Genomic DNA, 13,499 nt, shown 5'->3' on the forward strand with positions numbered 1-13,499 from the left:
CCTTAAATAAACATGTTTATAACTGGATTTTATTTTCTATCTTGTTTAAATAGAGGAGTCTTCATTTTGGCTTCCCTTATATGGCAACATGTGCTGCCGCCTAGTCGCACAGCCAGCTTGTATGGCTGAGGATGCATTTGCAGGATTTCTTAATCAGCAGGTTGGAGGACTTTACATATTGTACAATTATAACTGCAATCTAGATTTTAATATACTAGCAATTGTTTTGCCTTCCGATAATAAGTATTTTTTAAAGTCTTCTTTTAAATGATATTTTTCTCCATGTTCGACATAGAATGGGGGTGGGGGGTGAAGGGGCTGAGGGTGAGAAGGTGGGAAGGGGAGGGGTCCAGTGCAGTTTTGATGGCTAAGGAGCTACCTCTCCAGGTTCCTCGGCTTCATAACAGCAGGAACAGGATAATCAGCTGCAGAGGACTCCTTGTGGAAGCAGATGAGGACTGTTCCACACCTTTCACAGAAAGGCCTTTCTGGCAAACAGCTTTTGGCACAGTTTTAGGTCTCTAGACTTCCAAAGCTGCCTCTGTGCCACCTACTCCTGATTTATTTATAACCAGACTTATTTATAGTCAGTAAATAATTAATTATGGGCTTCAGTGAATCAATAACTTTTTTTTAAAGATTCCATTAAGTGGAAAGAAAATTTGCATTCTTAAAGGGTAGTCAACATTTTCTAGTGTTCTGAGAATAGTAAGGGAAAATTATATTTTGAATTTTGAGTTATTTTTATATATTTTTGCATCATTAGATGGATTGCTGTGGAATTTTAAGCACTAATTTTGAATAGACTAGCTTTTCTAAAACTGCATTGATTTATGATTTTATGTGTGTAAAAGTTATGTGGTAATTATTGCCTCCATTTTGCTTAATGTTTTTGAGAATTTCAAACCTTTCTGTGATATTAACTTCCTCTGATTTTGAACTGTTGACTTACTGTACACTAAATTAATGGGTAACTCTATCACATCTAAATTTTTTTTAATTAATAACTTTAATAATTGAAGTATTTTGTTGAATTTAATGATGATAAATAATGATTAAGGTTAATGGCTTCTTGAATTTTTTTTCAGCAAATGGAAGAAAACCTAATTAGTTGGAGAAGGTTGTATTGTGTTTTAAGAGGGGGTAAACTCTATTGCTTTTATTCTCCCCAAGAAATTGAAGCTAAAGTGGAACCAGCTTTGGTAGTGTCCATTAACAAGGTAAATAAAATGTTATTTTAAAAATAAAGATACAACATTTTGTAAAGTTTGTTCTTTTCTATACAATTCACATTGTTACCATTTTATGGATAAAAGAGAAGGGCTGCTAAAATAGATTAGTTCAGGAGTACATGGGTGGTTCAGTTGGTTAAGCATCTACTTTCATCTCAGGTCATGATCCCAGGATCCTGGAATTGAGCACTGAGTAGGGCTCCCTGCTTAGCGACGAGCCTGCTTCTCTCTCTCCTTCCTGCTTGTGCTCTCTCTCTCTTGCTATCTCTGTCTCACTCTTCCAAATAAATAAGTAAAATCTTAAAAAAAATAAAAATAAAAAGTTAAAAAAATAGGTCAGTTCATAAAGATAAATTAATCTTATTGTTTTTCTTCCATTTCAGAGCTTATCTGGTAAAGGAAGTACTGTATATTTCCTAAGAAAAAAAAGTAATTGGAAATCTATATCAGTGAACACGTTTTAAAACAGAGAATGCAACTTCACATTAATATTTAAATTTTTCATGAATTTATTTAAGAGATTATAAACGTAAATTGTTAGCTCATGTTACGACGATACTTTTTGTAGTTAATATTCAAATGATCCCATGAAAAGACATTCCTGAGAATACTTCCTGCTTTCTTATGGGATTGATGGGCAGTTGTCTATCCTTGTGTCAAAACAGGAAAGCCTGACCCCTCCCCCTCTGCCACACACATATGCACAAAAGCAAACACACACACACACACACACACACACACACACACACATTTACCCCATCATCTTAAATTTATCTTCATCTGTTATCCAAGCCTTGTTCTCCCTCCCCCACCCACCCTTTTTGGCATTCCTACTCTGGAGTACTTTAATGGCATTTCTAGAGCAGAATATCATGTTTTCTATCCATAGCTTGTACTTAATTGTTTCTAGTTCTTTTACTTTGCTTGCTTTTGGAGTGGTTGAATTGAAGGCTATGGTAAAGTATGAGTCGTCACATCTGTTAACTACATGTTCTTTTCTTTTTGTAATTGTACATGTTCTACTTGACTTTAAATTATCTTTTGAAAAAACATAAAGTTGTATGTCCTGAGAAACATATGTATACTAGTTTGCTAATCTATATGGATTTGAGTTAATTTCTCTGATCTTTTCCAGTAATAACATTTGGTCTGTTTCCATCCTGCTTTTAGAAATGATACTGATTTTTCTTAACGGAAATTCTTTAGTGAGACCTTTAAATTAAGTCAACTTAATTTATCTGTTCTGTATATTAGGAAGATTACTGTTACTCTTAAATAATAAACATCAAAGTTATAACATGATGAATTTATTTAGGGTTAGATAATTAGGTTTATGAAAGTATATTTTTATTATTGAAAAAGTGATATAATTTTTTCATTACTTGCCAATGTTTTGTTTTGTTTATACAGTATCCACTTTTCCCTACCTTTTGAAAATTTCAGATGTGCAGAAAAGTTGAAAGAATAGAATAATGGTCAGCAGTATACTTCTCACCTGGATTTTTAAGCTGTTGTTAATATTTTCCCATATTTGCTTTCTCTTTAAGTAGTTTGAGATTTTTTTTTTCAGAACCATTTGAAAGTAAGTAGCAAACAGCATAACGTTTCTTCCCTAAAATATTTCAACAGCGTTTCTCCTAAAAACAAGGACATTTCTTTTATAACCATAATATTATTACCACACTCAAAAAATCTACTGTCGATAAAATAATATCTAATATAAACAACAAATTATCCCAATTGTCCCTATAGTGTTCTTTCTAATGTTTGTTTATTGTTTGATCCCAGACTCCCATCAGGAACCACAAATTGGCAGCTGGTCACCATGTATTTTGATTGTTTCCTTTTTATCTAAATTGGACCCATCACTCACTGCCTCTTTTTCTTTTTTTGTCTTTTATTATATTGACATTTTGGAGAAGTCCATGCCAGTCCCCATATCTGTTTTTGACTAATTGTTTCATAAGATTCAGGTAGATGTTTTTGACAAGAATTCTGCATAGATGATTCTGTCTAAACTGTTTTTCACTAGGTACCTAGGTAGTAAAAATGGAATTTGCTTACATGTTGCCCAATAGAATAAAAATCATCCTGAAAATAATTAAAATGTAATCTAAAAAGGATATTTTAAAATTCATTTATTTTATTTGAAAACTCTTTTAAAGGTATTCATTTTACCATATCAGTCCTTTATGGCAGACAGAGCCAGTAAGTCAGCTCTGTTTTATAGGTATGTTATTTCTGTTTTATAAGTGAAAAAACAGACTCACAGATCAGATAGAACTTGTCTAGCTAGTAAGTAAAATTATATGGCTCACTGTTTTTCTATTTCCTCACAGACATACTGCTAGACTAGATCTGGAAGACAAAATTAGACTTTTTCCTATCTCCGTACCCACTCTGAATAAGTTTTGAAAGTAAGAAGTATCTCTGAAATGAGGTTGTGAGCCTGAAGCCACAGTTTCTACCTCTAGGCAATGGTATAGATATGTGTTGAATCTTTAGCATTTAAATGTAAGAGGGAAGTTATAGTGGAACCCCACTGTTACTGTAGCCAGGGTATCTGTATTTTCTTGTCTGATGACAAGGGTGTAATTCCAGAAAAGCAGTTAACAGTGTTTACATGGCCCAGCTGAATTGACCTTTTTTCAGTTGACTCATTTTTCCTTGAGGTAATAAAAGCTGATGGCCTGGTGACTGATACAATTTGGTAGTCAATCAGCTCCATTATTAAGATGACTGAAATCACCATACTTAGAAATCCCAGTGGTGGTTTCACAATTGACCATTATAATTTCACAGGAAAATGATTAATCTAGTAATTTGTATAGACTTGACCTTCGACTTGGGGACAACATGGGCTGTATTTGACCCTGAGGACTGATGACATAAATTGTCATTGTGCGTGACTTTTGTCTCAAGTACAAAAGAGGATTTTTAAGATTACACCATGAAATAAGGGTTGGGTTGAGAAGGTTAATAGAATTTAGTCGCTGATCTCAAAGACTGAACTGATACCAAGGTGTTCCATTCTCTAGTGTTGTGATGTTGCTATCTTCATTTTTCTCTGGGCTGATTCCTGCTCTCTCTCTGTAGCAGCACTCCTGTTGGCAGTTCCTACCCCCACTTTGGGTTTCCCTTGAACCCTTCCATTCACCTGAAAACTGTTTTTTTTTTAAATTTTTTTATAAACATATAATATATTTTTATCCCCAGGGGTACAGGTCTGTGAATCGCCAGGTTTACACACATCACAGCACTCACCATAGCAAATACCCTCCCCAATGTCCATAATCCCACCCCCCTTCTCCCAACCCCTCCTCCCCCCAGCAACCCTCAGTTTGTTTTGTGAGATTAAGAGTCACTTATGGTTTGTTTCCCTCCCAATCCCATCTTGTTTCATTGATTCTTCTCGTACCCACTTAAGCCCCCATGTTGCATCACCACTTCCTCATATCAGGGAGATCATATGATAGTTGTCTTTCTCTGATTGACTTACTTCGCTAAGCATGATACCCTCTAGTTCCATCCACGTCGTCGCAAATGGCAAGATTTCATTTCTTTTGATGGCTGCATAGTATTCCATTGTGTATATATACCACATCTTCTTTATCCATTCATCTGTTTGGACATCTAGGTTCTTTCCATAGTTTGGCTATTGTGGATATTGCTGCTATAAACATTCGGGTGCACGTGCCCCTTCGGATCACTACGTTTGTGTTCAAAATGTTGAAAATAGAACTACCCTATGACCCAGCAATTGCACTACTGGGTATTTACCTTGAAAACTGTTCTTTAGCGGCAAACACCCTGGTTTCCTTATTTAAATATGACTATTTCTATCAAGAATTCTATTTGTTTCTTCTGTAAGCCTGGATGCTGTGTAGTTATATCTTCTATTAAAGTCATTTTTACTTATTTTTTTTTACTTATTATTTTTTACTTATTATTTTTTCTCAACTTAGCCAATGATTCAGATTTATGGAGAAGTTGAAACAATACTAGAGGGACACTCATGCCACCTGGATTCAGCAGTTTCTCTTGCTGTCCAGTTTGCTTTATCTCTAGGTGTTCTTCTTGGGGGGAATTGAAGCTCTTTGTATTTTGTTTTTAATTTGTTTTATGATGATATAGCTTACATAAAATAAAATTTACCAGTTGTAAGTGTACAATTTGGTAACTTCGACAAATAATATATGGTTGTGTAATCATTACTACACGCTTTGAATTATAGGTTTTTTTAATCATTTCTGTGAGAACATTTAAGTTCTATTCTCTTCACAAATTTCACTTATACAGTAGTCATCAACAATAGTCACTTTCAGACCTTATTTGTCTTATAGCTGTCAGCCTATAAAGCCTCTTACCTACATTTTTTGCTGACCCATTTGAATATGTCTCCAACATTGACACTTCATCCCTGAATATTTCAATATGCAACTATAAAAAATAGGAAACTCTAAAATGAAAGTGTGTGAGTGTGTTTGTGTGTATAAATGAAATTACAGTACCATTATCACAGCTAGCCAAATGAACAGTAATTATCTTACATCATCTAATAACCCAGCCCATATTCACATTTCCCCATTTTCCCTAAGATGTCCTTTTAAAAGCTTTTGCTTTCAATCTAGGAATGTTCAAGGATTATGCATTCTTAAACTGTAAATTAGGTCTAGAGGCTTGATTAGATTCATTCTAAACACTATTTACAAGCATGTTTCATGCATGATGACAAATACTTTATAGGGCATTCTGTTCAGAGGCACATGATGTCAGGTTGTCTCATTATTGCCAGTGTCACATTTAATGACTTGGTTAAGGTGGTGCCCCTAACTCTCTCCAGCATAAAGGTAAGTTTTCCTCTTTACTATTAGCAGGTAGTCAGTGAGGTGATAGTTTGGCACTGTGTGAATATCTTTGTTGTCCAATAGTCTTTCACATAATGGTTTTAGTGACCTGATTGCCCTTGTCTGAATTGCTTATTACACTGGAGATTGCATATGTTATTTTCATAATATCCCTCATTCTACACGTGTTAGCTGGCATTCTTTTGTAAAGAAGGACTTTTTTTCATCAAGTAGGAATGAATCCCAGTCCCTCCTGAAAAGGCAGGATGAAAGCTTACTTTTAATTACCAATTTTCAGAGTAAGGAGTTGGTATTACATACTGGTCTTATACTGATATTGGCAGTAGGTATTGGAGCAGTATTACTCCCTCCAGAAGAAGCAAATGAGTGTTGTGTCTGTTATGTTCTTCCCGTATTAATGATAAACTCATAGATTTTCATTTATTCAATGTTTTAAATTACTTGGTTTTTAAATATAAGGTAGATGTTTTCATTTTTTGGCTTACTTTGGAAATTTCTAAGGATACATGTATTAGTATATTCTCAAATAAACAAGATCTTTGATAAATGCCAACTTGGTATTTTCTGATCTGTAGAGCTGGTAAGCACCAAATAAAACTTAAAGAATAGTGGTTTTGTTTCAGTTTTTAGTATATTTTCGATCTTGGGTCTCTAAGATCTTTTTATGCTTAATAATGTTAAATATTAAAGAACAAATCAGAATTTTTTTTCTTTTGGTTGGCTTCTCTCATGATTTAGAAAATAATAATTTTGTTTAATGCCACTTTAAAAATTATGTAAAAATATAAATTTGGCAGTTGCTAAGGTATATAAATAATAGTTTCTTATTTTGATCACAGGATCTGTTTTCTAACTATAATTTTTATTCTTCTAAATAGCATTTCCTATAAAGCTAAGTCAGTTTATTAATTTTCATAGGGAGCCATCTGTGGAAAGAGTCACATTAAGGAAAGAAAAGCCTAAGCTATTTCCCTCCTCTTTTCAATCTAAATTTGAAAGGATGGTTTACTTCAAAGTGATTGCTTCAACTTCAAAAAAACTTCCCTATTAATGTTCTTGAGCAAAACATTCCCAATCAGGGGTATTTAACAGAGCCACTATAGAATCCTCTATACATTGCAGAAAACATTTTATTAGCTAAAGTTTTATCCATTGCCAGTGGGGTGGGGAGTGGGATGGAAAAGTAGTGTGGGTTTTTGCGATCAAAAGTCTTTTCTTGCTTTAAATACTATATATCACTTTAATAACTAGTAAAAGTTATGCTAAACAAATCAGTATCACTACTTGGTGTTGTAAACTTTTGTTAAATTGTCTTGAAACTGCTTTTAGCCATTATGTTTGTCATGGACCCTAGCAAGCAAGATTATTATGAAGCACAGGGGATTTTTTTTCTGATTATCTTAGTCCTTTAATGTCCCAGTCCTACCAATGATTTAGATTGTCCTTCATTAAATACAGAAAAAATAATTATTTAAACAAGTCTTTTCCTTTAGGAGTTTACATCTGATTATTAATAGACATAAATTGAAAAGAATTATGTCGCACTAATACTAATCCTTCCTAAAGCTTGGTTTAATTTATGGTTATGGTTTATGTATTTCAAACATTTCTTGCAATATATTGTGAAGGTATACTTTCTTTGTCATTAGAGTATATATAAGGTATAAAGCTAGTTTTTGGCCAGCAAAATTTTGTTTTCATGCCTGATTAACAAAACTTTAGACCAACCACCTTTCAAATAACACATTTATTCTTACAACATGTTTATGAGGAAACTGTGAGTTAAATAGTGCTATCTCTGCCTTATAGGTAGGAAAGCAGGTGCTTAGTTTTTTGTACTTGTATTTTATTTTCAATTTTTGAGGGGAAAAATTCAAAGATAATCTATATAGAGAAGGGTAGAAATAAACCTCTTTCTGCCCTCACACATTGCCCCCACCATAGAATTATTTTGAAGCAAATCCTGGAGACTATATGATTTTACTTGTAAATTTAACAATTATACTTTAGAAAAATATATAGTCATATATATAGTTTTTCAATATATCATCAAGAATTCAGTGTTCAGATTTCCCAGTCTTGTAATTTTTAGATTAGTTTTTGAATCAGGATTTTGAAATAAGGGTTTATATTGCAGTTAATTGATTTGGTCTCTTAAATCTCTAAATCTGTTGGAGTGCTCTAGCATCCTCATGTTCTCTCTCGCTCTCTCTCTGTCTGTCATACACACACACATACACACACACTCTCTCTCTCTCTCTCTTTTTCACACACAATTTGTTGAAGAAATTGGGTCATTTATCCTACAGAGTTTTCCATAGTCTGGATTTTGTTATCTGCATCTTTGAGTTGTCTTTTTCCTTTTTCCTTTCTGTTTTTGGTTGGTTGGTTGGTGGTTGGTTGGTTAGTAACAATATGTCTTAGGAAATATTGTGTACTTTGTTGGGAGGCATTTAAAGATTTTTTTTTTTTTTTTTGAGAGAGAGAGAGAGGGAGAGAGAGTCTGAAGCAGACTCTGCACTGAGTGTGGAGCCTGACATGGGGCTGATCTCACAACCACAAGATCATAACCTGAGCCCATACCGAGAGTTTGATGCTTAACCAGCAGAACCAGCCAGACACCCCATATTGGGAAACATTTAATATGTCTGAGTCTTCTAGTCATATTAACATCCACAGATGAGCATTGTTTAGATCCTTTATTTCATTAGGGATTGCAAACTGGTGATATTTTAATATTCTTCATTTATTAGCTGGGAAATTTCAACTGTGTCACCTATTGGGTTGAGGTACAATTCTTATAGGGAACACAGAATAAAGACTTTAAATAGTTACCAAAATAGTGAGGTGGTTCCCTTAGCATCCTTCAAAAGTGACAAGTGAGTTCATTTTAAATATTATTCTGAATTAATAGATTTAAAGACTTCATAGTCTTCAAATTCATGTAGACTTCATGCATCAATCCATTATCATTGTTATTGATGTTCAGATGGTCCCATCTTTGGCTACTGAAAGCCTCTTCAGTTTGACTCTTGAGACCTTTTGATACAACCCTAGTAATCTTTGATTTCTGTTGGGAGAATATGTTCTGGGATTATCTCATACATTTCCTTGCCCAGGCTGAAATCAGCCATCTCTGTAAAGATCTCTGATTCCTTTTAGCAGTAAAGAGTATTTAGAAACCGTAATCTGGGTAATAGTAGACTTTAAAGATCATATAGTCAAAAGGTAAGGTAAGAAATGGTTTATAAATCTAGTTCTGACTTAGTAATTTCCCAGTATCACAGAAATCGACAGGTTGAAGTACAGTTTTAATTAAAAATAATTAACAACCAACCTAAAAGAAACTTTCCTTTGATTTCCGAGTTAGCTGTATTTTGTCATAAAATTGACTTCTTAGATTTATTGACTTCACTTGGCCTTCTCTGAGTACCCACCATCTCATGCAGAGGAAGGCTGCAGTTTCGTATATGGTGACTGAAAAAAGAGATCCAGCCAAGGATTAAAATTTCACAGTAAATAGTCTCAAATCTATCCACAAAACAATAAAAGTTGACTGTAAAACCTTCCAAATAAACTAAATGGTTTGGGCAGAAAACTCTGTCTTTGGAGAGAAAACTGATTTCAGAAAATCAGTGTCCTTATCTATAAAGAGTAGGATTAGGATCATCTGTGGGATATGACTCTGTCAACCTGAAATTGTCATTATCTGAGTTGTTTTTCTCCTATCTCATTCATTTATTCTCCAAATATATTTCAAATACAGTGAGTGACAGACAATATTTTAGGCGGTAGAAAGAGTGGGAGCAAAAATACCTAAGCTGCTTGCTTTCATACCCTAAAAGGCACCTTGTGTTTTCTAATCCATTCCTCCCTTGAGAAGTGCAGTTTTAAGCACTCTTATTGGTACTTTGTCCACAACGAAAAACAACTTGCATAGACTTTCTGACATTATCAGAAACTTTATTTGTTTAATGACTTTTTCTTTGACATGCAGTTTTTTGGTTGAAAAAATTCCCATTAGTTAAATTATTTTGGGTGATAAAATATAGTTAGTTAATTCAAATGATCTATTTTGTGTTTCATTTGCACCTTTTAAAAGCTTCTCATGTTTTAAAAATTTAGTGGTATTTATGGTTCTCAGAGCTAATGGAGTGTATAATGTATAGTATTTTTATATTATTGCATTATATTCTCTTAGAAGGATATAAATGATCCAGTTCATCATATTTTCTACATAGCTATTTTCATTTGAAATGATATCTTGGTGTTATTAAAAATATACACATTCATCTATAAAAATCACTTTCCTTATTTAAAAGTTAAATTCATTTTAATCCTGTATACAAAAGGTAGTCAGAAATTTGTATTAAGATAGACTAGGATAGAAGGAAGATTTCAACAACAAGAATACTTCATATTTCATTTTTTTTTTAAATACTAATACCAATAGAGTGTTCTCTTGCCCTCCTCCCCCACTGAGTCAACCTTCAATAAATCTTATTGAGAGCATATTAAAGATTCTTCCTAGAGCTTAAGTCATTCTCTGCTGGTGTAATAAGCTTTCTATTTAAAGAGATGGATTATATGCATTTTCATGCCATTTAGGACACCAGTTTGTTTTTATATTATATAAATAATTACTTAAAAGAGTTCATTCACAAAGTTTATTACCATGGCACAGGATTGTAAAAAGACCCTGTTCTTTCAAATTACAGTGTTGACCGTAAGTCCATTATAACCCTCTGAAGACACTCACATTCCCACATTTTAAAATTGACAGGGCAGGCTGTCTCTAAGATGGTTACTAAATCCTCACCTTTTGTGATACTCCAGACTTTCAAAGTTATGTTACCACTTCATGCAGCATACACTTTTTTTCTCCTGTGATTCTTGAATAAGAATTCCTTCCTTCAGGAAAAACTTCTGTAGTACACAGTAGCCCCTTCCTATCTGCAGGGCATATGTTCCAAGACCCCAGTGGATGCTTGATACTGTGGATAGAACTGAACCCTGTCTCTACTGTTTTTTCCTATACATACAGAGCTCTGATAAAGTTTAACTTACCCATTAGGCACAGTAAGAGATTAACAACAGTAACTAAGAGTCGAATAGAATAATGCTAACAATATGCATAATAAAGGTTATGTGAATGTAGTCTTTCAGTCTCTCAGAGTACCTTGTACTGTGCTCACCCTTCTTGTGATGATATGAGATGATTTAATGCCTATGTGCTGAGATGAAGTGAGGGGATTGGCGCAGGCACTGTGATGTGGAGCTAGGCTACTACTGACCTTCGGACCATATGTCAGGAGGAAGATCATCTGCTTCTCGACTGCAGTTGACTGGGGGCAACTGAAACTGCAGAAAGCAGCAAACTGAGGATGGGGGAGCTGGTGTATCAGGGGTTCACCTCCGCCTATTTACCCATTCTTCAGGGAATGTACATTGTTTCTTGGTTAACTCTTTGCTATTCCTGTAATGTCCACATAGACATCATTGTATGTGTATGTTGGTTTTGGGATGTGACTATACATAGAATCTCTCTTCACTCAAGACTGCAAGAAGTGAGGAATTTCTTCTCACTCCTAAACAGCTTTTGAAGCTGCCGGCTAAATATTCTTCTACACGCATTACTGTAGGTTTAAACATATGAGTCTAGAAATGTTCTACCTGGTACAGGAGCCATTAACCACCAGTGCTGTTAACCACCTAAAATGTGCCTGGCCCAAATGTGATGTGCTGTATCAGAGACAGACTAGATTTTGGAGACTTAGTACAAAAAAGAATGTAAAATATCTCAAAAATGTTTTTTGCTCACATGTTAGAATAATATTTTGGATGTGTTGGGTTACATAAAAACACAATTTTAAAATAATGTAATTAATAAATACAAAATGATTTTCACCAGTTTCATTTTACCTTCTTAACATAGTTACTAGAAACTCTTAAAATTACCTATGTGGTTCACATATTTCTAATAGACCGCACTGCTCTAGAACATTATCCGTCATTATCCAAGCAGCCAAATCCTTACTGTTGCATAAATAGATAGTTGTATTTCAGACTTCTTTCCCCAAAACTTGGAGACTGCATGTAGATGCTAGTTGTCATGTGGCGTGGTAGTGCTTGAATGACTTGGGAACAAGACTTTTCTACGTATAGACAGGAGAAGCACCACAGCGTCATACCTAGTACCACACAGAAAAAGTTTAAACTACCAACATGAAGGAAACCATTGCCTTTGTTGCTGATAGTTGCATTCAGCATTTAAAAAAATAATTGGTACCATCAGGAAGGTTATAGTACTTCATGGATCTTTAGCTATGAGCTTTGTAAATGAATGTTACATATGAAATAAATGTTAATGGCGAAAACCTAACTGCTTTGCTGCAGTAAACACTAAGTTATGGTTTTACTGCTTTAAGTGATAACACTGTGTATAATGCCTGAATATTAGAATAACAAACATACTTTACTGATTCTTTTATTTTATTACTGTTGGAAATGTAGTTAACATAATTCACATTACAGTTATGACATGCTGTACTTGTTTTATTGCAAATTTTAAGATGTATATAAAAGACAGCAAACTCCTACTTAAACAGATCAAAACAGGTTACGTTTTAATCTCATGTAATTTAAGTTCTCTATGTAGAATACTTTGAAATGTTACTCAGTATTTTTCATAAAAAGCAATTTTTTATAGGTTTGAGTCTGAATATTGAAAATTCTCAAAATTACATATTTTAAGTGATCAGCAACAAGATTTATAATTGCATCTGTTGTAAGTATAGTAGCGAAGCACTAAAACATTTATTTGAATATTACAAAAATATTCTCTTGTAAAATACTAATTTTGTCCTAATTTTTAGGAAACCAGAATTCGGGCAATGGATAAGGATACCAAGAAAAAAATTCATAATTTCTCTGTCATCAACCCTGTTGCTGGACAGGCTGTAACTCATATCTTTGTAGCAGACAATAGAGAAGATCTTCAGAAATGGATGGAAGCCTTCTGGCAACATTTCTTTGATCTTAGTAAGTTAGTGTTTGGATTTACTAGTAATATATTCATGAAGCGTGAAAGGATGCACAAAGCAATCTAAATATTAAAATTATAATCCTTTGGTTTGGATCAAGATTATTTTTTTAGTGCTCTTGAATAAAATGACAGTATATCATCAGTGCATTGATGCCTTTTTCTCTCGACCTTTTCCCAGGGCTGACTTACTGTAGTTTATTATTCCTTTGAACACCTGTTATTTTTAAATTTCTCTGTCCCTAAAACAATTAGGCCACATTTTTTTCAAAATACTGGATTTTAACTGGTTAAGGCAGTGTGTTTGATCAAAGGGATACTACTTTTTGAGTAGTAAAAAACTTCTGTAGGTTAGTG

The 13,499-nt window shown here is 33.9% G+C and overlaps 1 protein-coding gene across 6 annotated transcripts in view; it reads left to right on the forward strand.

Annotated features, from left to right (window-relative positions):
* RTKN2 (rhotekin 2) overlaps nt 1–13,499 on the forward strand; it is a 75,363-nt gene that overhangs the window by 52,421 nt on the left and 9,443 nt on the right. For all 6 annotated transcript variants that reach the window (XM_059170151.1, XM_059170153.1, XM_059170148.1 and 3 more), the window contains 3 exons: nt 54–160; nt 1,089–1,220; nt 12,976–13,141. In XM_059170151.1, coding sequence (XP_059026134.1) covers nt 54–160; nt 1,089–1,220; nt 12,976–13,141 — 405 coding nt within the window. The remainder of the gene's footprint in view (nt 1–53; nt 161–1,088; nt 1,221–12,975; nt 13,142–13,499) is intronic.

Source organism: Mustela lutreola, chromosome 4, assembly GCF_030435805.1.
Source record: "Mustela lutreola isolate mMusLut2 chromosome 4, mMusLut2.pri, whole genome shotgun sequence".
NCBI lineage: Eukaryota > Metazoa > Chordata > Mammalia > Carnivora > Mustelidae > Mustela > Mustela lutreola.